At 44.1% G+C, this 20370-nt stretch overlaps 1 protein-coding gene across 4 annotated transcripts in view; it reads left to right on the plus strand.

Moving 5' to 3' along the window:
- The first annotated feature begins 3724 nt into the window (after positions 1-3724).
- Positions 3725-20370, plus strand: part of CCDC93 (CCC complex scaffolding subunit CCDC93) — a 93093-nt gene continuing 76447 nt past the window's right edge. For all 4 annotated transcript variants that reach the window (XM_045804072.2, XM_045804073.2, XM_045804074.2 and 1 more), the window contains exons 1-4: positions 3725-3921; positions 8040-8153; positions 9536-9630; positions 17908-18019. In XM_045804072.2, coding sequence (XP_045660028.1) covers positions 3880-3921; positions 8040-8153; positions 9536-9630; positions 17908-18019 — 363 coding nt within the window. In that variant the 5' untranslated portion in view covers positions 3725-3879. The remainder of the gene's footprint in view (positions 3922-8039; positions 8154-9535; positions 9631-17907; positions 18020-20370) is intronic.

Raw genomic sequence — 20370 nt, forward strand, 5'->3', positions numbered from 1 at the left:
TTTTTCCAGTTTGCCTTTTAAATGTTTTACTGATTTTCTGACAGGACAGGCAGACATTGTTCGTATTTACCTAGCTTCATCTCTCGCCCTTTTCTTGCATGGCCTCTAGCAGTGAACATTTTCACTGACAACATCATGTTACACAAAATGGACACATTAAAATGTATTTAACCACTCACTTTCATGGGCTAGTGACATAGTTTCCAGATTTTTCTCTCATAAATAACACTGTGATGAAGATCTTTGTACGTAAGCCCTAAAAGTGGCAGTATCATATCCAAGGATATTTTTTAAATTCTTGATACATTTTGCCAAATGACTCCCGAGACTCTACCCTCCAGGACCCACACCCCAGCTCCTCACACTATAGGTGCCTACGTGCCAGGCCCTGCTGATGAAGGCTTTACCAGCCAGCCTTGTCTGGCGGCAAGCAAGATGAGAGGGGAAACAGTGGGTCGGAGGGGGGGGGAGCAAAGGGAGGTTGTCCAGAACACCCCAGATGTGCCTTCTGCTTGGAAAGCTTTTCTCTGAGCTCTTTTCATGGTGCTTTCTTGAGATTGAGATCTCCCCGCGAAAGCTGCCTGGGAGTCCTATCCTGACCCCTCCACCTGGAAGAGCCTTGGACTCTAGCTACTCCTTATCATATTCATGATCCTGGGGTTTTTTTCCTGAAGAGCACTAATCTATCCAATATTATCGTATTAAGTGGCATGTTCCATTTCTGGCAGCAAATATCTTGTCTGGCTTGCTGACTGCAGTATCTCCAGCACCAAGAATTATTCCTTGGCACAGAGAAGAATGGGTCTCAAACTGGCTACTCATTGGAATCACCTGTGAAATTTTAAACATTTCAGATTTTTAAAATCTTATCCCCCAAAATAAGAAATTTTTAATTATTAAATCACTTGACCAAGAAAATGTGAGATCTCATTTTCTATTGGAGATAGAGAATGCGTGTGTGTGTGTGTGTGTGTGTGTGTGTGTGTGTGCATGCACTGGGTTGTGTCCAGAAGCACAAGAAGTTTAGCTTTGCTTGTACCACCCGGGCCTCCACTTTTTACTATAGAAATGTGATATGCTAAATATAGGATGGTGTGTTGTAAAACTTCACTGCTTGAGAACAGATTAGCATACGATTAAGAATTTTTAGGAAGAACTCATTTAACTTAAAGATTCTTAGTTTATTTATGGATCTTAAATTCTGTGTGCCACCATGATCTAGAAAGAAACTTAATAATTATTAAGTCACTGTTCATTACTGTGCTGCATGTAAAACAACATATTCCTAGGGAAAAAATTCCCATATTTATGTCTCTCCCCAGACCAATTAAATCAGAATCTCTGGGTGTAGAACCCAGACTTTGGTAGCTTTTAAAACTCCCCACGTGATTCCAATGTGTAGCAAGTCTAAAAGCCATTGACATAGTAGTAATATTTGTTGGAAGAATGAATGTTTGATAGATGAATAAAAGGACATCGTGAATCAGAAATTTGGGGCTCTGGTCTCAGCACAGCCACTAACATGCTATGTGACCTAAACTGTGTCACTCTACTTTCCTAAACCACACATCTTAAAGGCAACTTAAGATCCCTTCCTGTTTCAAGACTTCATGATTCTCCTTCTTGGTCACAGCAAGAGCCAGTTTAGAAGGGCTGGGAGAAATGAGAACAAGATGATGGAGGCTTTCTAGAAAACATCACTTAGGATAAAGGTAATCCTAACAGGAAGCTCTTTACTCTGGCACCCTTTTTTTTTACCCAAAAAGAGAAAGTACTTGTGAGGTTCCTGAGAATCTTGCACTTAGAAAAACATCACACAGCTCTGTACTGAATGTGCAGAGGAGAGGTAGAATGATCCCTAATCCCCAAAGATCCCACTAGGGTGACAAAATGTGTGTATGGGTACCTTCAGCCAGTGGAGAGGGACAGAGATGCATTTATTCCAAAGTCCTCACAAATCTCCTTCTCTGACATTGTCTGTTCACGTTCTTCTCCAAAGCTGCGCTGAAGTTCCTCTCTCAAACACAGGAAGCCCAAGCTTTCTTGACTGCTGCCATGGCCATTTTGCTGAGATCTTTAAAGAAAAAAAAAAAAAAAAAAAGGCATGCTGCCAACCCAGCTCTGCTGCTGTCACCCTACACAGACAGTAAAACTGGGAAATTTAGCTGCTCGTGTTTATTTAAACACTGCAAGGCATTTCCTACAGGGAACTTGTGTGGCCTACCTGAGTTCTATTATTCTCCAGACCCTATTCTCTAAACTACTTTATATACAGCTATTTAGGCTTGCCTGCTATGTGAGATTTTGCTATCTGTCCCTAGGCATCAATATTTTCTAGTCATTCAACAGCAGCCACAAATTACCCTCCATTCCCTCTCATCCTATACCACCTCAGGGAAGGGCGATTTTAAAATTACAAAAATAAATATATTTGGGAAGTTGAGAATGGGTGCCTTAAAAATTGAGATTCATTGGTTTCCCAATGGGTGAGTGCAAGATGTCACATAACTCTGCTAAGAGAGTTCCCATCTCAACGCCCTAATTTCCTTATTCAATTTTCTCAAATTTGGGCTGCCTGGAGCACAGTTTTGTTAGCAGTATTTGCTAACTGCATTTAAGAAGGAAATGGCCATTCTTAGGGCCTTTGGGACCGCATGGGTATTCAGTCAGGACAAACTCCAGGAAGAGTACCAAAAGCCCAAAGAATTCCTTCAAGGACAAACATTTACTGAGTATCTACTTATTAAGATGCTAGGTATGTACAGAGGAAATACACACACACACACACACACACACACACACACACACACCCCTCTTGATCTCAAGGAGCTCAGAGCTTCACATTCACCACTCCCTCCAACCCCCTCCCCCTTCCCCCCACAGAGGGAACGATCTCTTCCACAGCAAGTTTTCACGTCACCTCTTTCTTCACCGCTTAAAACTAACTAAATTTTAAAAAGCTGGAGAAGCCACTATGAAGCAAGTGCGGGTTTTGAGGGGATCTTGTGGCCCCGGAGACAATCCTTTTATATAACTGCCATCCATCTTCTGGGACAGACAAGGGGTGCATCATGTAAGCGAAGTGGTAGCTAAAAGACGTCAAAACGGAGTGGCACTCTCAGAGATGACCTTTTCCTAAGGAAGACCCACCGCTAGGGATGTTGGGGGTAGGGTGATATTATCCCAAACCAGGTTTCCGGGGAAACGAGGTGCACTGGCTGGAACACTGGGGAAGTAGCCGGCGTGCAAAAACCTTTCTTGTGAGCTCCACTCCCTGGTCCGTATATACCTCGAGAGGTTTGCCCAAGTGCGCGTAAAGCAGGGGACACCCCGATTCAGCTAGAACCGGGCTGGGGTCTGGAATTCCCAAACGCATTCAAGCTGGAATTCCAACACCAGAGCGGGAGGAATTCCAACACCAGAGCGGGAGGGCTTCCGAAGCACGGCTCGCGGAGCGGACAGCACCCCCACTTGAGGCATCCGGATGCCCGTGAAAAGCAGAGAGGGAGCCAAAGTGCAAAATTTCCCCGAGATGAAGGGATCGCCCCTTTTGTAAAGCACCTCAGAGAAAACTGCGGAGATCTGGAGCAAGGCTCCCGCGGACACCGGCCGGGGAGCTCAGCGGGACGGTCGCTGCAGCCTGCCCCGCCGTCCGGCCTTGGCCCTGGGCTGCTCTCACGCAGGCGCAGTGGCGCCGCGCTCCCGTCCCAGCGCGCATGCTCCGCCGGGCGGCCGAGCTCCCGGCCGGCGGCGGCGGCGGTGGCGGCGGCGGAGGAAGTTCCCGCTTTGCCTACACCCCGGTAGCAGCTTCGCGACCGGGGACAGCTTCCTCCGGACGCTCCGCGAGCTTTGCTGCCGCCGCACGTCTGTCAAAAGACCATGGGGTTGCCCAAGGGACCGGAGGGCCAGGGTCTCCCGGAGGTAAGGACCTCCCTCTCCCTGACACGTCCGGGTTCCTGGGAGAGGGCCGAGCCGGCGGGGCGGCGGGCTGAGCGGGGCCCGGGCTGCGTTTGGGGCGCCCCGCCCCCTTCTCAGGTGTGTCCCCCTCGGGGAGATCTGGCCCTCTGCGCCGGGGGCCGAACAGGTACCCCTGCCTGGGCGGGGGTGGGGACAAACTTCAGCCGCTCTCGGGTTCCCCGGGACGGAGGTGGTCTTCCCAGCCCAACACCTAGCCCCACGCAGCCCCGGGCGCCGCGGGGCCCGGGGTCCCACCTATCCCGGGCAGTGTCCCCCGATCCCCGGCGCCGCAGGGCTCGCCCCGAAGCCCGGGGCTGCTGCGCCCTGGGAGTCACGAGACGCGTGCTGGGACGGTCCGGGCTCGGGTTGTGCAAAGGGCGGTGACCTTGTGGCGGCTGTTGCCGCCTCGCGGGGCCCGCGGGGTCCCGACAGCCCGCCCCACTCGCCTTGGTGTGTGCAGGGGATGCACGCCAGACCCTTGTAGCAGCAGGAAGTTTGGGAACCGTGCGCGCACTGGGTTGTGTGCGGGAGGCGACGCGCTGTCCGGTGGGGCTATGTGGCCGGGCCGAGCGCCTGGCGGAAGCGTGGCTGCTTCTCCAGAACGTAGCGGGTGTCTTTAGTTACAGAGGTGTTTGTTATTAAATACTCACTCGGTCCTGAGGGATAGGATAATCAGTGGTTTCCGGATTTCCACTTTGGCTGGGAATAAAGGGAACGTGCATTTCCTTTTGGCTGCAGCTGTCATATAGCTAGGTGGTTTGCAAGTGTCTTCTCTGCCAGTCGATTTACTCCAAAGCTAAGTCTAGTTTACCAGATTCTGGAAAGAAATAGAACCCACACTGCACCTCTGCCCCCCTCCTAAGGTTCTGAAGCAGGTATTTGGCAGGAGGACTGATTCCTTGACATGGTGAGTGGTCCCTTCACTTTCAACTGCCTGACATTCCACCCAGCCCACCCCCTGCCAATCCTCAGTTCTTTCATCCACAGGTACCCACTAATTGAGGGATCACTGTTCTGTGCATAAAGGCGAGGAATATAGTGACGGAGGGACAGACTTATCTGTCAGTGTGTGCTCCCAGAATATAAGTCCATTTTGTTGTAATCTTAGGAAAACCTAAGAAATGTCATGTTGTCAGAACCTTTGTGTTCCGTAAAAACTTCCATGCAAATTACATTGATGGAATGGGGAATTATGAAGACTGAGAACTGTATCCTGGTATTTGATACTTCTTTTTTGTTGCTTGTTTTAGACTCCCATCAAGTTTTTGCCCAGCTTTTGCTGTAGACTCCTGTTTGGCCTCTCAGGTTCCACCTTAAATGCCTCCAATTCAATGCCCCACAGTGCTATAAATGGGGGTCTTTCTAAAATAAAAAGCAACACAATCCTCTGAGACCTTTGTTTAACCCTTTTCTGACTGCCTGGAGCCTGGGTCTGATTTGTCACTTTCCTAGGAACCTAAGACAGTTTTTGGCGATTAGGAGGGTTGATATAGTTAAATTCCTATCATGTAGCTCAAGGACCAGTACATATGAATATGGATAGTCTGTGTCATTAAGCTGTCCCTAATACAGTTAATTCCTTAAATTCAATTTTTTAAACCCTTTACTGTATGTCTGTGAAGGATAGATAGATAGCTATACCTTGCCCCGCCTTCCAGCTTACGTGAACCACAGTACAGAGCAAATGAAAATTTAGCGTGCCTGGTTTAAGAGCTCACAGTCATTCACCTTTATCAGAATTTTAGTTTTTTAACAATGAATGTATTAACCAATCTGATGGCTTTTTATACCCTCAAGAGAGGGTATTCTTTCAGTCACCGTGTGTTAGCCAGTGGCCCTTTTTCATTTTGTCTCAATGTTAATCTGTGAAGTGAATGTGGAGTCTTAATAACATTCTTCATTCAGTGTCTTGCACCACGAAGTTATTTCACAGGTTATATTGCAAAAGTATACATACTTCTCCATTCTGTGGGTGAGTGGATAAAAAACATGGGCCATGCATCTGCCTTGGGGTTGGCCAGCGGGTGTTCATTAGGTACAAGGCAAGGCAGGAATGATCCTCCGGATGAAATGTCCTCTTCTTGGAAGTGTTGATTGAACAAATGAAAGGTTCCTGTTTTACATCTTAGGAGTTTTAAGAAAATACTTATATCATTCCATTTTTCTCTTCTGCTCTGTCTTTGTGAACCATATTGCTCTTTACCTTCTCTTTTCTTCGAGTCTCCCCACTTAGAGATGTTGCTTAACTGTCCCAGATCTTTTGCAAAAGAAGAGAAGGTGTGAATAATTAAGATGACTTTATTTTTGCATGTCCCTTAAGAACTAGGGAATACTTTGATATGCTGGACCAGGGTGATTTGAGAGAGGAGTAAAACAACCTGTCACCTTCACCACCTCCTATTGCAAGAGATTGTCAATCACTTTAATAATTCTTTGTTCAACTATTTGTTAATCTGTAAGCTCCCTCTCCTGGCAATTTGTACTTCAAAATAAACTTGAATTTCCATTATCAGTGTCATGACTATGAAAACATTTTGTTAATCCATGACTGGCGTAGGTCATGCGCTTTATGTGATGATTGAACATTGTCATTCCATATTTAATTGTCCTTTGAGCCTAATGCTACTTCAGGAGAGGTGTAAACATGACTGAATAATATATGGGTCCTCTCCTGATCCAGCTAATAGCCCATTTCAAAAGACAGGCATATATATTAACGCCAGACATTTCACTCAGAAGAGGTTGACACTTAATTGTGTGAATGGCAAGAACTATAAATAAAATAGAAATGCAGAGGAGTGACCATTTCAGGCTGCATTTTTCAGGGTTGGCATCAAATAAGAGCTAGAATTTGAAGCTGGCTTCTGGGTGGTTAGAGAATATCAGGAGAAGGGAAGGGGTGTGAACAGTGAAGAAATGGGAATGAACCATGCTGGATTGTTTTGGAGGGAGGTAAAGGATGAAGCTGGCAAGATAGGTTGCAGCCAAAGATCTGAATGCCAAACCAAGAACTTTGGAATTTATCTTACAGACAGTGTATGATGCATTAATGGCAAGGACTGGGGGATGAGCTAAAGAGGGAGGATGTGAAAGCTGTAATTTAGGAAGGATTGAGGAAAACAGATAAACAGAAGGAAGATTGAGAAGCAGTTGCACTAGTCCTGGCATGAAGTGTAAATAAAAGAGAGAAGGGTAAATGTGACACATGGAGTAAAGGAAGATTTCACGGGCATTGTTGGGGAAGGGAGTAGTCAGAGGTGGGTACAAGAATTTGAGCCAGCTATACGTTGGTTGTGTTTTATATAGAGAAGTGGTTTTTTATGCTCTGCAGTAACGGAAGAGAAGAAAAGTACCATTCATGAAAGTAGATGGAGGCAAAAGTACTAGAATATTTCAGTGGTTTTAAGTTGTAGATCAACACCTGGGAGTGAAGGTAAGATACAACTTAAAATTTTTAAAATCAGGTCTCTATTTAAATATATTAGATGAATCTATTATTTTTAAGGCAGTCCCGTCATGTGGCAGTAATCATCCTTCAGTGTATCTAGGTTGGCAGCCCTCCTTAGATTTGCTTTAGAGATCAGAAAGAGAAGTGCAGAGAAAGATAATTTGAACTCCCTTCTTTGTTCTTTCCCTGTTTGTCAGTAGCTTCTGGGACCAAGATGTGCCTAAAGCTAAAAAAAACAAAAACAAAAAAGCAAAAAAACCCAACCACCTTGTTTTTGTCTGTAAGGAGTTTATAATTTAGTCGGGAGCGTGTCAAGTAAACGGTGTGTTAGAGAGCAGGGAGGTAATGTGCTGTAATCTTCCTGTCCCTGGATGCCTTCAGCACCAGACGAGTAATCTATACTACCTGTGTGTGTCTTCTCCCGCTACGTATGACAATTAACACAACTTATGGAGGCCTGAGAACGCTGTTCTTTGGGACTCTGGCAGCACTGTCCCCCCACACTCCTGCACAAACAGCGATACAGCCAATGTCACCTGCTCCTTAGCTATTGAATTGTGGCATCAGGGGATATACCCAGTGTGCCTTTATTCAAGGTAGTTTTTACCAGCCTAACTTTTAGCTTTTGTTTTAGGTAGAAACAAGAGAAGATGAAGAACAAAATGTCAAGCTCACTGAAATTCTCGAACTTTTGGTTGCAGCTGGGTATTTCAGGGCAAGAATTAAAGGCTTGTCACCTTTTGACAAGGTAAGGGGAAACCTTTCTAATCATTAATTCCATGTTTCTCTCTAATTTGGGTTCGTTGTTAGAAGTGTTCCAATTTCCTATTATAAGAAAATAAAACTGTATCAGTAGATATGTCTTGAATTCCTTTTCTGTGTACAGAGCTTTGGGGAGTGCAAAAAAGCATTAGAAATAGTTCTTCCTTGTAAGGAATTTACAGTTTGGGTGGAGAGAGAAAGCTTATATAAGATAAAATCTGAGTTAATAAGGAGCTGTCCCACGTCAGTGTGCTCACAGTTGCCACATATTCTAATGATGGTGAATTCTGAGTTTGGAGGAGAGAGAAGTCACTATGGGATGAAGTCTGTTAATTCCGCAGAACCTTCAAGAATCATGCACGAGGCATAGTAATAAGTGTTGAGGGCACAGAGATCACACCAAGGCCCTGTACTCAAAGAGCCCAGCTTCTGTAGAATAGAGAAGGGAGACAAATAAAGCAATATACATAGAATCAGTGTCACGATGCAGTAAGGCCAGCAGAAATGAAGCTTCTAGATCAGACAGAGCAGGCCAGGAAAGCTTTCCGGAGGAAAAAAGTGTTGAATGCTCCAGTGGGCCACGGCTTGGCTTTGCATAGCAATCACAGTGGACTGTTTTATAATACAGATGTTGGGGCCTCACCCTTTGATATTTTGGTTAGATCTGGGCTGAGTTCTGGAATCTGTATTTTATAGGCATCTCACATGTGTCTAAACACAGCCAGGGATAAGAGTCTCCATCAAGCTCTATCTGAAAAGGATTTTGTTTCAAAGTGGTTTTTTAACCTCAGTCTCATTTGCATCTCTGAGAAGTCCTCTGAGAAAAGTAGAGCAGGGATTCTCCACTCCTTTAGATACCTAAAAAAAATTAGATGTATGGAAATTCAGTAATGAGCCACAAATGACAGCCTTGCTACTAACCTGTCTGATCTGCAAAACACAGAATTCCTCTGGAATCTGGCACTTACCTGAAACTGGATTAAGGCTTCTCTTGGCTAAGAATTAATGTCTGTCCCCCTCAGTATAAAGAGGATCTGTGAATGATATGTCCATTTCATAATGCAAGTCAGCTTCTCGGTCACACTAGCTACATTTCAAGTGCTCAGTAGCCGTATGTGGCGAGTAGCTACTGTACTGGAACATATGGACACAGAACATTTCCATTGCTGTGAAAAGTTTTATTCAATGGTGCTATTTTAGATAAATTGTAGTTGATGGAGTCAGAAGGACATATATACTCTCTCTCTAGAGATACGTACTTTTGTATGGTCATTGATTCTGTAAAAACATATATTTTTTCTACCTTCCATTTCTTCCCCTCTCCCCAAACTAGAAAGAGAAAACAGGTATTTTCTTTGTGTCTTGCAGGTAGTAGGAGGAATGACTTGGTGCATTACTACTTGCAGCTTTGACATAGACGTCGATTTGCTCTTTCAGGAAAACTCTACAATAGGACAAAAAATGTAAGTTATCAGGGATTGCCATGGAAGAGCCTGAAGGGAGAAGAAGGGAGCTAACTTTTGAGTGTCCACTATGTGCCAAAAGTTGTGCTAGACACTTTACGTGTTTTATTTTAATTTTCATTGCAACAGGTATTATCACAGTTTTACAAATTATGAAACAGAGGTTGATAGAAGCCATGGTCACACAGCTAGCCTATAAGTCATTTAATGCTCGAACTATTTCTAACACTTTCTCTCTCTCTTTTTTTTTTTTTCTAGTTTCATTGAGAGTTTATCATCACATAACATTGTATTAATTTAAGGTATACAACATAATGATTTGATACATATATATATGATATATATATCATATATATATTTGATACATATATATGTGTGTGTGTATATATATATATATATATATATATATATATATATAGCAAAATGATTACCACAGTAAGTTTAGTTAACATCCATCACTTCGTATAGTTATAAATGTTTTTTCTACTCTCTTGGCAACTTTCAAATATACAATACGGTATTGTTAGCTCAATCTCCTTGCTGTACATCACACCCCCGGACGTATCTATCTTATAACTGCAAGTACCTTTTGTACTTTTTGTCTCTCTTCACCCATTTCCCTCACCCCCGACCCTTCACCTCTGGCAACCACCAGTCTGTTCTCTCTTTCTATGAATTCAGTTATTTTGGACTCCACATATACATGAAATCATACAGTATTTGTTTTTCTCTGACTTCTTTCACTTCACATAATGCCCTCAAGGTCAACCCATGTTGTTGCAAATGGCAGGATTTCCTTTTTTCTTTTATGGCTGAATAATGTTCCAGAGTGTGTGTGTGCCACATCTTCTTTATCCATTCATCCATGGATGAACACTTAGGTTGTTTCCATGGTTGGCTATTGTGAATAATGCTGCAATGAATGTGGGGGGTGCCGATACCTCTTCGAGATACTGATTTCATATCCTTCTGTTAAATACTGAGAAATGAAATTGCTGGTTCATATGGTAGTTCTATGATTTTTAAAATTTTTTATTTTTTAATTTTTTGAGGAACGTCCATTCTGTTTTCCATAGTGGCTGCACCAATTTACAATCTCACCAGCAGTGGGCAAAGATTCCCTTTTCTCCTTAACCTTGCCAGCATTAGTTATCTTTTTAGTTAATCTTTTTGAGTTTAGCCATTCTAACAGATGTGAAGTAATGTCTCATTGTGGTTTTGATTTGCATTTCTCCGATGGTGAGTGATGTTCAGCGACTCTTATAGTTTTTCTAATACTCTCTAAGAGTTTCCAGTGACTGCTTAGTTTATCTCTTTCCAAAGGCAGCTGGAAGGAACGTATTGGATGGAAGTTGAATAGAGTGAGGAGAGAAACTTTCCCTCCCCATTGCCTCTGTGTAAGGCAGAACCTCACTTTGCCTGCCATCGAAAGAAGGCAGCCTGGACTCCTTGCTAGAGGTTTCACCTGAGGATATCCTGCCCGGTCTTCCATACTGCACCAGGGGCTTGGTGATTTCATTAGACCACTAGGGGTCCCCAGTTTTGCCCAGTCCTGCCAGTGGGCAGCTGTGTGACCTTGTTCAAGCCTCAGTTCCCTTATCTGTCAGGAGAGGGATTTGTGATTTCAGATCTGTGTGCATCCGTGACTTATTTAATCGTTTTCCTCCCTCAGGAAAACACTCTTCCAAATGGATTAAAGGTGGCTTACAAATATGCGTATGAAGCGGTGATAGAGAAAAGGCGAAGCAAAGCAAAAGAAAAACAAATTGAGTTGGGGATAAGGCTATAGCCTTTGTCATAGGCCACAACATGCCTTGTTTTCCTGAGGGTGGGCCACAGATTTGGCTCTAAGCTTTCTGGCAGGCAACAAAAAGAGAAAAACATGATAAATTACCCAGTTCACAGTTTCCATGCAGAAGAAAAATCGGTCCTACAGAATCACTGAAATTCTTATAATAATAAGACCAAAGGACATCTCTGGGCTGCTCATTAAAGAGGACATATTGTTCTCTGTGACACTGTGCTCATCAGTGCCCAGCCATGAATAGCGGAGCTCGACATCTGTAGCATCTGTCATTCTGGGACTGTGGCATCGCAGCCAGGGACCTCTGTGGAAAGTCCTTCACTGGGAATGCGTGGGGTGGAGTCAGGGCATGTGGCTCTGCTCTCTGCTGGTCAGGCTAAATCCAGAGGTAGCTTTTTGTTCTTGTGTGTTTGTTATTTTGTTTTTATTGTGTAGGTGCTACATCCTTGAAGTAAAAAAAAAAAAAAAAAAAGAAAAAAAGAAAAATTCAAATACTGCCAAAGGGTACAAAATATACAGCTAATGTGGCTCCCTGTTCAATACCTTTATTCCCTGGCAAGAATCATCTTTGCCTGTTTACGTTTTAGATTTTTCAGAGAGCGCACTTCTGCATCTCTAACCTTGTATGTTTCATTCAAGTCTGATAGGAGGAATTTAGCTCACCTGTACTACTCACTACATCCCCTTTGTCTCCCATCTTCCAGTCTTATAATTATTATCTGTTTTTCTGGGATCACTTGTATAGCTTTAATCTACATAAATAAGCTTCTGTTTCTTGACTCATTTACATAAGATGCTTTCTCCTGGTTCCTAGCTATGTAGGGTAAACGTTTTGCTCTCTGTTTTTCCTTCTTCCTTTCAGCTTCTATCTACTATGATATCATTACTCTTAAAATGTTCAGGGCATAATATTTGTAGTCTGTTTTCTGTAATAGTAATTAAATTGTCCATGCTTTATCTACAGATAGATTCTAAAAGTAAATCTATGAACAGTGTTTACAATAAGAACTAAGAATTGTGATGGTGCCAGAGAAAAAGGAATGTAATCTTCTGGACCACAGTGGAGCTGTTTGATGGAGAGTATTCAAAATATTACAGTCAAGAGGAATCTTCATTTATTTACTGACTCACCAACTACTTATTGAGTCCCTCCTATGGGTCAGACATTGTTCTGGGTACTTTGATATGTTAATGAAAAATGTCCTGCCTTCACAGAGCTTAGAATCTTTGCAGGGGGGCGGGGAGACAGACCATAAACAATTAATTTAATAAATAATTGAATTATCTATAGAGGTAATATGTGCTGTGAAAAAAATTTACAGCTGGGAAAGTATATGAAGGGGGACATGGTTTGGAGGCAGTTGTGTAACTTCAAGTCAGTGTGGCCTCATTGAGAAGGTGATACGGGAGCTAAGACTTGAGAGAAGAGGGTTCCAAGCAAAGGAGACCATGGTGTGAAGCCCCCAACCGGAAGCTTGCCTGCAGTACAGTGAGGTGGGGGCGGGGGAGCAATGGGAGAGGTGCAGACAGGCTGTGGGGGCCAGATCGGGTAGAGCTTTGTAGGTCCGAGTAAAGACTTTGAGTTTCGTCCGCGTGAGATGGGAAATTCTTGAAGCGTTTTGAGCAGAGAAGGAACATAATCTGTTCATAATCGGTTTTAGAAGGAACCCTCTAATTACTGACTAACGGGATGAAGTTGGCAGCGGGAGCTTCTTTAGCACACGGTCGCCATGCTCACAGGAGAAGATGGTGGCTGGACAGCGGGCTAGCAGTGGAGGGATTCTGGATCTGTTTCGAACGTAGAGGCAACAGGAAGTCATGACAGGTTGGATTTGGGTGTGAGTAAGAGGGGAGTCAAAAATGGTTCTGAGGTGTTTGGCCTGAGCAAATGGAGGTGGTCTCTACGAAAAGTCACTGAAAATCAGGCACAATGTAATGTGCCTCATATTTATACGGCTTATTTTCCTTGAGTTTCTGATTGCCTTTTTTTTTTTTCTTTTTGACAAAGAAGCACATAGCCTTACCTGTAGCCAAGATCAGCCAGATTCTTAGTCTGTTTATTAACATAAATTCACCGTCTTCTCAAGGACACTCTCGACTGAAGCCTCATTCTGTTTCAGTTTAAGTGATTGCTTTTGACACTTGTGGCACCCCTGATACGCTGGGACTTCTTTCCGTTGCATTCTTTCTGCACCAGTCTTACAATTTCCTAGATTCTGTGTATCTGTTCTTCCTAAATTCCTTTGGAGTTTTACAGTAGTTCTTAGCCCCTTTTTCACCTTGGTGTCCTTGGGGGTTATGATACTTTCCTATCAGTGACAGTACTCTTAATAGATTTTGGAGCACAGTGGGGTTTTTTTGTTTGTTTGTTTTTTTAAAGATTTTGTTTATTTATTTGACAGAGAGAGACAGCCAGCGAGAGAGGGAACATAAGCAGGGGGAGTGGGAGAGGAAGAAGCAGGCTCCCAATGGAAGAGCCCGACGTGGGGCTCGATCCCAGAACTCCGGGATCACACCCTGAGCCGAAGGCAAACGCTGAACGACGGAGCCACCCAGGCGCCCCAAGAGCACAGTGTTTTTATACAGATTCTTAATCTGAAATCTAAAAAACAATGAAAACAGGCTTTTTCTTTCTAAGTGTGGATACAAAACTCATTTGGGAACGAAACATGACCTGAACTTTCTTAAGGCTATTCATAGTCTATATAGATCCCACTTAGGTGAACATTCATAAGTTTTACTGCAGAAATAATAATTTCTTCAAGTATAGATTTCAGTTGGGGTCTAGATTTCACTTCAGCTCTACACAATATATCTTATATATGATTTACTCTAGATTTCACTTAGGCCCTACATCATGTATAGTATATGCCTCTTAGGTGCACAAGTGCAAACATCTAAAAAGTTCTGAGTTCTGAAACACACGTGGCCGCAAAGGGTTTGGATAGGGGGTTGCGGATATACGGCATCAGGTTCTCTGGTAAGGACTTGATGTGCTTTTAAGTGCAGAGCCACGAACTGTAGTAGTGGGCGAAGCTGGGGACAGGGTTTGCAGGACTGAAGATCATCCCACCAGACTCCTAGCAGTGCATCAGGCAGTTGGGTCTCTATTATCTGTAAGAGAGATGCCATAGCCGCAATGTGCTGGATTATTCAGAGATCTTTTCTGTTCGGTATTGTAGTATGTTCTGTGTTTGGGGTTACTCCCCAGAGTTTCTGGTTAGGTGCAACGTAGACTCATACTGCCTTACGTTGTCAGTGCTTCAGTGTGTCCCAGCTGATGTGATCGGGCCAGGTCGCACTGTCTGAGGAGTGCACTTGCCTCTTGAGAGCATCATTATCTTTCAGGTTGTTTTCTGTGTGTACCCAGTTGAGGCCTTTCTGTTCTTGTTGGTCCTTTTTTCTTGAGGGTTTCATGAGCTTCTGCCTTCTGTCTATATCCTCCTTCTACCCTCCCAGCCTGTCCTAAAGCCCCATGACTGCAGAATCCTACGCTCAGAGGTCATGAGATTGTAGGCTTATAATTGAGTTCAGTAACACACAGGTAGGAGGCATGTGTGTGTAGAGCACCTGCTCATGCAGTTCACTATTTCACCTTCACAACAAGTTCGAGTAGTAGGACAGGTATTATTCCTCATTTTATGATGGGAGTATTGGACCAGAGGGATCAGGTGGCTTGCCAAGAGTCCCAGAGCCAGTGATGGAGCTGGAATTTAGACCTTGGTTTAATTCACTCTCTTTCAAACTGTTTGCAGTGGAGGAGGAAACCGTGTACCGAATACTCTTAAAAACTGAAGGAATCCAACCACTCACCTATAGTGACAAGTGGGCATTGTTAAAATTTTAGGCTAGGAAACCTGACTGGGGACCTCTGCATTTGTCACTTTCCCAGGTTTTCAGAAAGTCAGAGAGTGTACCCTGAGCTCCAAGGAGAAACAAATGGGGGCTAGTGGGCTTCTACTGGAAGTCCTCCTGACTTTTGCCCCCTACCCACAGCCTGCCTGTGTCTCCCCCACATCCCTCCCTCGGCCCAGCAGTGTTCATGCCTCCAGCTGCTTTCATAGGCTGCCCACTAAGACCTCAGTCTTGGCAGTCATTTCTAGGAGGCGGGTTTAAGAGGCTTATAAACCCCGAGATGACCCGGGGCATCCTTCCCTCAGGACCTTTATGACCTGGAAAGGTAGTTAGTCTCTGATCAGTGGCCAGAGACAACTCAGTCTGAAGGTAGAGAGGGTTGGGCTAGATAGTGTTCCGGGTCTGGGTCCGAGTGTCTTATTTTTAAACTACTGAGTGTTTCCATGCAACCAGTAACCCTATGCAGACTCAGATCTGTAGCCACTAGGGGGAGCTTTCCTCCCACCGAACCCAAATATAACGGAGCAGAAAGGCCCCATGTCTATGAATAGTTAATACCTGCCCTGAGCAAGGATTCCAAGTGAGGGTCATCTTCATTTACTAAGCTTGGAGTTTAGGGAACAGGGCCAACTAAGCACCAATCTCTTCCCCTCACAAATTTCAAAGACATTAAACAAGGTGTGAGAGTCTGATGGAGATTAAAATAAAAATGAAGTGTGTTACAGAGAGAGCCTTAGATATGCTGCCAATTGGGTTTGTTAATACCTGCCTACCAAACTATCGCATTTGAGTCCCAGCAACAGTTAGACAGCCATAGGCTTCCCCACTAGGCCAGCCACACATCTCGTGACAAAAAAAGACGCTCGCGTTCTAAAGACACTCTGCTCAGAAAGGAGGGACTGCAGTAGTGGCTGAGAGCCACATGACAGTTTCCTTCCGTGTCTCAGACCTTTTGGATAATTCACATATGCACTCCCTCTGCTGGGGGTGAAAATGTTCTCCCATAGGCTTCTCTCATGGGAAGTGGATGTTTCCTCCTTCTGGGAGTGTGTTCAGTAGGGTGTCCGTCTTCCCCATCCATATTTTTTTTCTTCTTAACATATTGGACTTATGATCCATGGAGCTGGGGGTGTGACTATTTCTCTTAGCAGTTTTAACCTTGGTGCCATCATTTAAAGCTTCTTTCTGGGAATAAACATAATTTTGTAATGTGTTCTCCAGGGACCATTCTTTGGGGAGCCGTTTAGTGCTTCTCCCTAGATTTTACTTAGTTCCCACCAAGACCGAGGGGATGGAACCTACTAAGAGCAGCATAGGTAAGAATAATTGCTCTCACCCAGGCCTTTGTTAGATGTGGGTCTTAAGGGTGTCTGTCTCTTGGGAAGGATTATGGAGCTGCAGGAAGATAAAAGTGTACAAGATTTCTTTGAACAAGGAACACTCTGGGTAGACCCTGTAAGACCTGGGGAAATAGTCCTCACCTGCAGACAAGGCCACAGTAGCTGCTGTAGCTGGCTAAGATTTGTTTGAAAGGGTTTTAGGTGGGACTATAACCTAAACTATCCCTGTAAGCTGAGCCAGAGGCCCCCCTTTCTCCATATGGCCCATAAGGACATGCCTTGTGACTGTTTCTCAAGGCAGATCCACTAAATAACCTCTGCTCTCTCCTCTTGAATCTGATCCAATTAAGATCTAAGAAACAGGAGCCCGACATCTGGAGATCAAATATCAGCTGTGTAGAGGAGGAAACTGCAATCTGTGGTGGGGTGGACTCGCACACAGATCGCTCTATCACCCCACCCGGGGCCAGACGGGAGCAGGGGGAGATGCTGGCCTCCTGACCGAGCTAGAAGAATGCTCTGGGGTCTCAGGGAGCCCCGTTCTTCCCCCCAGCTCCCAGACGTTTCCTAGGACTGAACCAAGGTATGGGAGAGAGATCAGAGTGCCTGACTTTTGCAGAGAAGCTCTGCTCTCTGGAAAAAGAGAGCAAGGACATGGTTTCCCCAAATCTAGGATTAATTTTAAAGTATTAAAAAAAATGAAAGACTATCTTTTATTTTAAAAATGCTTTTATACCAGAGTGGAGAACTCCTTTTTTTTTTTTAAGTATAAGGCCCTGTTTTGTCTTAATATTCTGGACACCTGGCTCAGGGCCTGGTAATTATTTGTTGCCTGAATGATATTTAGAACAATTTTTTTAATGTGTAGCCTTAGTGGTTTCTAGGTCTTTGGAAAAAGTAGTCGGGTAAAACGAAATGTAAAAGAACCCCTGGGGCACTGAAAACTTTCTATTTTACCATGTAAGGATGTTCAGTAGTAATTACTACCGCAAACATCACCACAATTTCATAAACAAACTGTGGTTTAATATAAACAAGATAGGGAGAAAAAAATTCTAGAATAAAGCATGAAAGCAGTACTGTGGCCTCAGTCACATGCATACACACACATCTAAATTGTGCTTATTTTTCTCATTTTGCAGTCAGCCAGGAGAAGCTTGGTCATGGTCTGGCACTGAGAAGCCCCAGATTCTTCTGGAATGCTGCCCAGACTTGAGAGATGTCTTAAGGGCCACTTAGTGTGTTCTCACTCTTTTGCTTGTTGTTTTTTCCAAACAGAGCCCTATCAGAAAAAATCGTCTCAGTCCTGCCAAGGATGAAGTGTCCACACCAGCTGGAGCCCCACCAGATCCAGGGCATGGATTTTATTCACATATTTCCTGTTGTCCAGGTGAGAGCCTCTTTGTGGTTTCTTGTCCTCTGCACGTCAGAATTCCTGCCGCCGGTCTGGCTCGCAGGCCATCTGGTCTGGATCATGGGTCTAACGGGTGTGGTATGGAATTGGAGGAGCAGGACGTGATGGTGCTTCCTGATGTCATCCTCAGAAGGTTGCCAGTACCCCATCCCTGCCACCCCGGTTTCCCTGCCACCTGTTGTGATCTCTGAATGTTCCCATTAATTGGTTTTCATTGCCCTTTTTGTAAAGATAGAACTCCGTAGCCGCCCATGCTCTGGTCCTGTCCCACCTATCCAGCCTAACTTTATTTCTTGCTCTTCTTTTTTCTTTCTGTTCTAGCCCCTCTCACTTTCTTTCTGATTTTCTCGTACATATTATGCTTCCTCCTGTGACGGGCCCTTTCCCTCAGACTAGAAAGCTCTTCCCTGTCTCTCATTACCTACTTAATCCATATTCACCTTTCAGATTTCAGTTCCACCAAACCTCAAGAAAGCGTCCACTGACCAACCTCCCCCCCCAGTCTAGAACAGGCTCCTTTGCTATATCCACTCGTACTGGCCATATTCCTTTCCCTTGTGGGAATCTTCCTTGCTGTAGTTTGTAACCATGTATATCTGTCTGGTCACTTCTGCCCCTCCCGTAAGCTTCCTGGAGGCAGGCACCGTAGCTGCCCTGCTCACTGTAGTGTCTTCAGCACCATGGAATGGCTGGCATCGTGTCAGCAGTTAGTCTTCATTTGATGACTAGATGTCTAATGGGAGAGTATTTCCACTCTAGCCGTTTCCCAAGGCTCTGTGATTAAGTGGCTTATGCTGTACAGCCCCCTACATCCTTGCTGTCTGGTGTCTCAGCCGCCTCCGGGCACTTGGAAAAGAGGAGGAGCAAAGGGCCTGCTGTGTGAACAGCGCTTTGCAAATGATCCTAACCGAGTTCTTTGAAGCATCTATTATAATCTCACTCCTTACGTCTGGCGCAAGTGAGATGCAGAGAGTAACTGATTTGCTCGAGGGCAGAGAACTGGTGTGCAGAGAAGCAAGATTCCAGTCCAAACGCCTTGTCACTAAACCTTGTTCTCTTCCCACTCTGCCATTCAGGCAGCCCCTGCTTGAAGAGTCTTCCAATCCTGTGTTAAGATTATATAGCGTGGGGGTTGAGAGCGTGGACTCTGGAGACTTCCTGGGTTCAGAGCTTGGCTCTGCCACTTAGCTGTGTGACCTTGGGCAAATTACTTAACTTTTTGTCTGTTAAATAGGAACAATAATAGTACCTACCTGACAGGATGAGAATTAAGTACGTTAATATGTAGAAAGCACTTAGCCGAAGGACCGGCACATTTTAGTAAGTGCTTTATAAGTGTTACATAGTCTGTTTCTGGTTTTGTTACTGGTATTGGGGACCTCCCCCTTCATCAGACTTTTAATCAAATCCTATGAAATTTGCGAATTGGAAGCTAAGACTTTAACTCAGAATTTGATTTGTGGGGTTTGTTAGACTTTCTCTTTCTGATGCGGGGGGCGGGATGGTACCTGATCCTTTTTGTGAAAATAGGAAGTAGGGACCCTGTGTTGATTATGACTGAAACTTCCACTACCACTATGTTGAGAAGTTGTTGGCTTTTCCCCCAAAGCCTGACTCTCTAGACCTTACTCAGCCCTATGCTAGAACTTTGAGAGCAAAAAATCTGGTCCAGGTAGGAGAAGGTGATGAAAGGTAAGTGATCATCTGTCGCCAGTTTGGGCATTTCGAACGTCTGAGTGTTCCGTGTTGTACGTGGAATGCTCGAGGGCCTCCAGTCTGTATATGAGAACCTAGCTTACTAGTTAGCAGATTTCTTCATTACATGGGTCTGTAAAATTTTAAAGCAAAAATGGAGGCTGACCTATGGTTGCCACCTATATTTTGCCAGGCAAGAACATCTTTAAAAGTAACAACTATCAAAACAGACAGACTCTTCAATACAGAGAACAGAGGTGGTTGCCAGAGGGGAGGGGGATGGGGGATGGGCAAAATAGGTGAAGCGAATAGTAAAGAGGTACAAACTTCCAGTTATCAAATAAATAAGTCACAGACATGAAAAGTACAGTATAGGGAATATAGTCCATACTCTTGTAATAACATCGTGTGATGATAGATGGTGACTGCATTTATCGTGGTGAGCACTGAATAACATATTAAATTGTCAAATCCCTATGTTGTACACCTGAAACTAACATAACATTGTGTATTAATTATACTTCAATAAAGACATTGGTTTAAGTAACAACTATCTTTCTCTGTCATTTCCTAAAAGAAAGGCCTTTTAACCCCCAATCTCAGAATAAAGGACAGTCCTTTAAATGGAGTAC

Source organism: Ursus americanus, chromosome 1 (genome assembly GCF_024610735.1).
Source record: "Ursus americanus isolate L20-20 chromosome 1, mUrsAme1.1.p, whole genome shotgun sequence".
NCBI classification, from domain to species: domain Eukaryota; kingdom Metazoa; phylum Chordata; class Mammalia; order Carnivora; family Ursidae; genus Ursus; species Ursus americanus.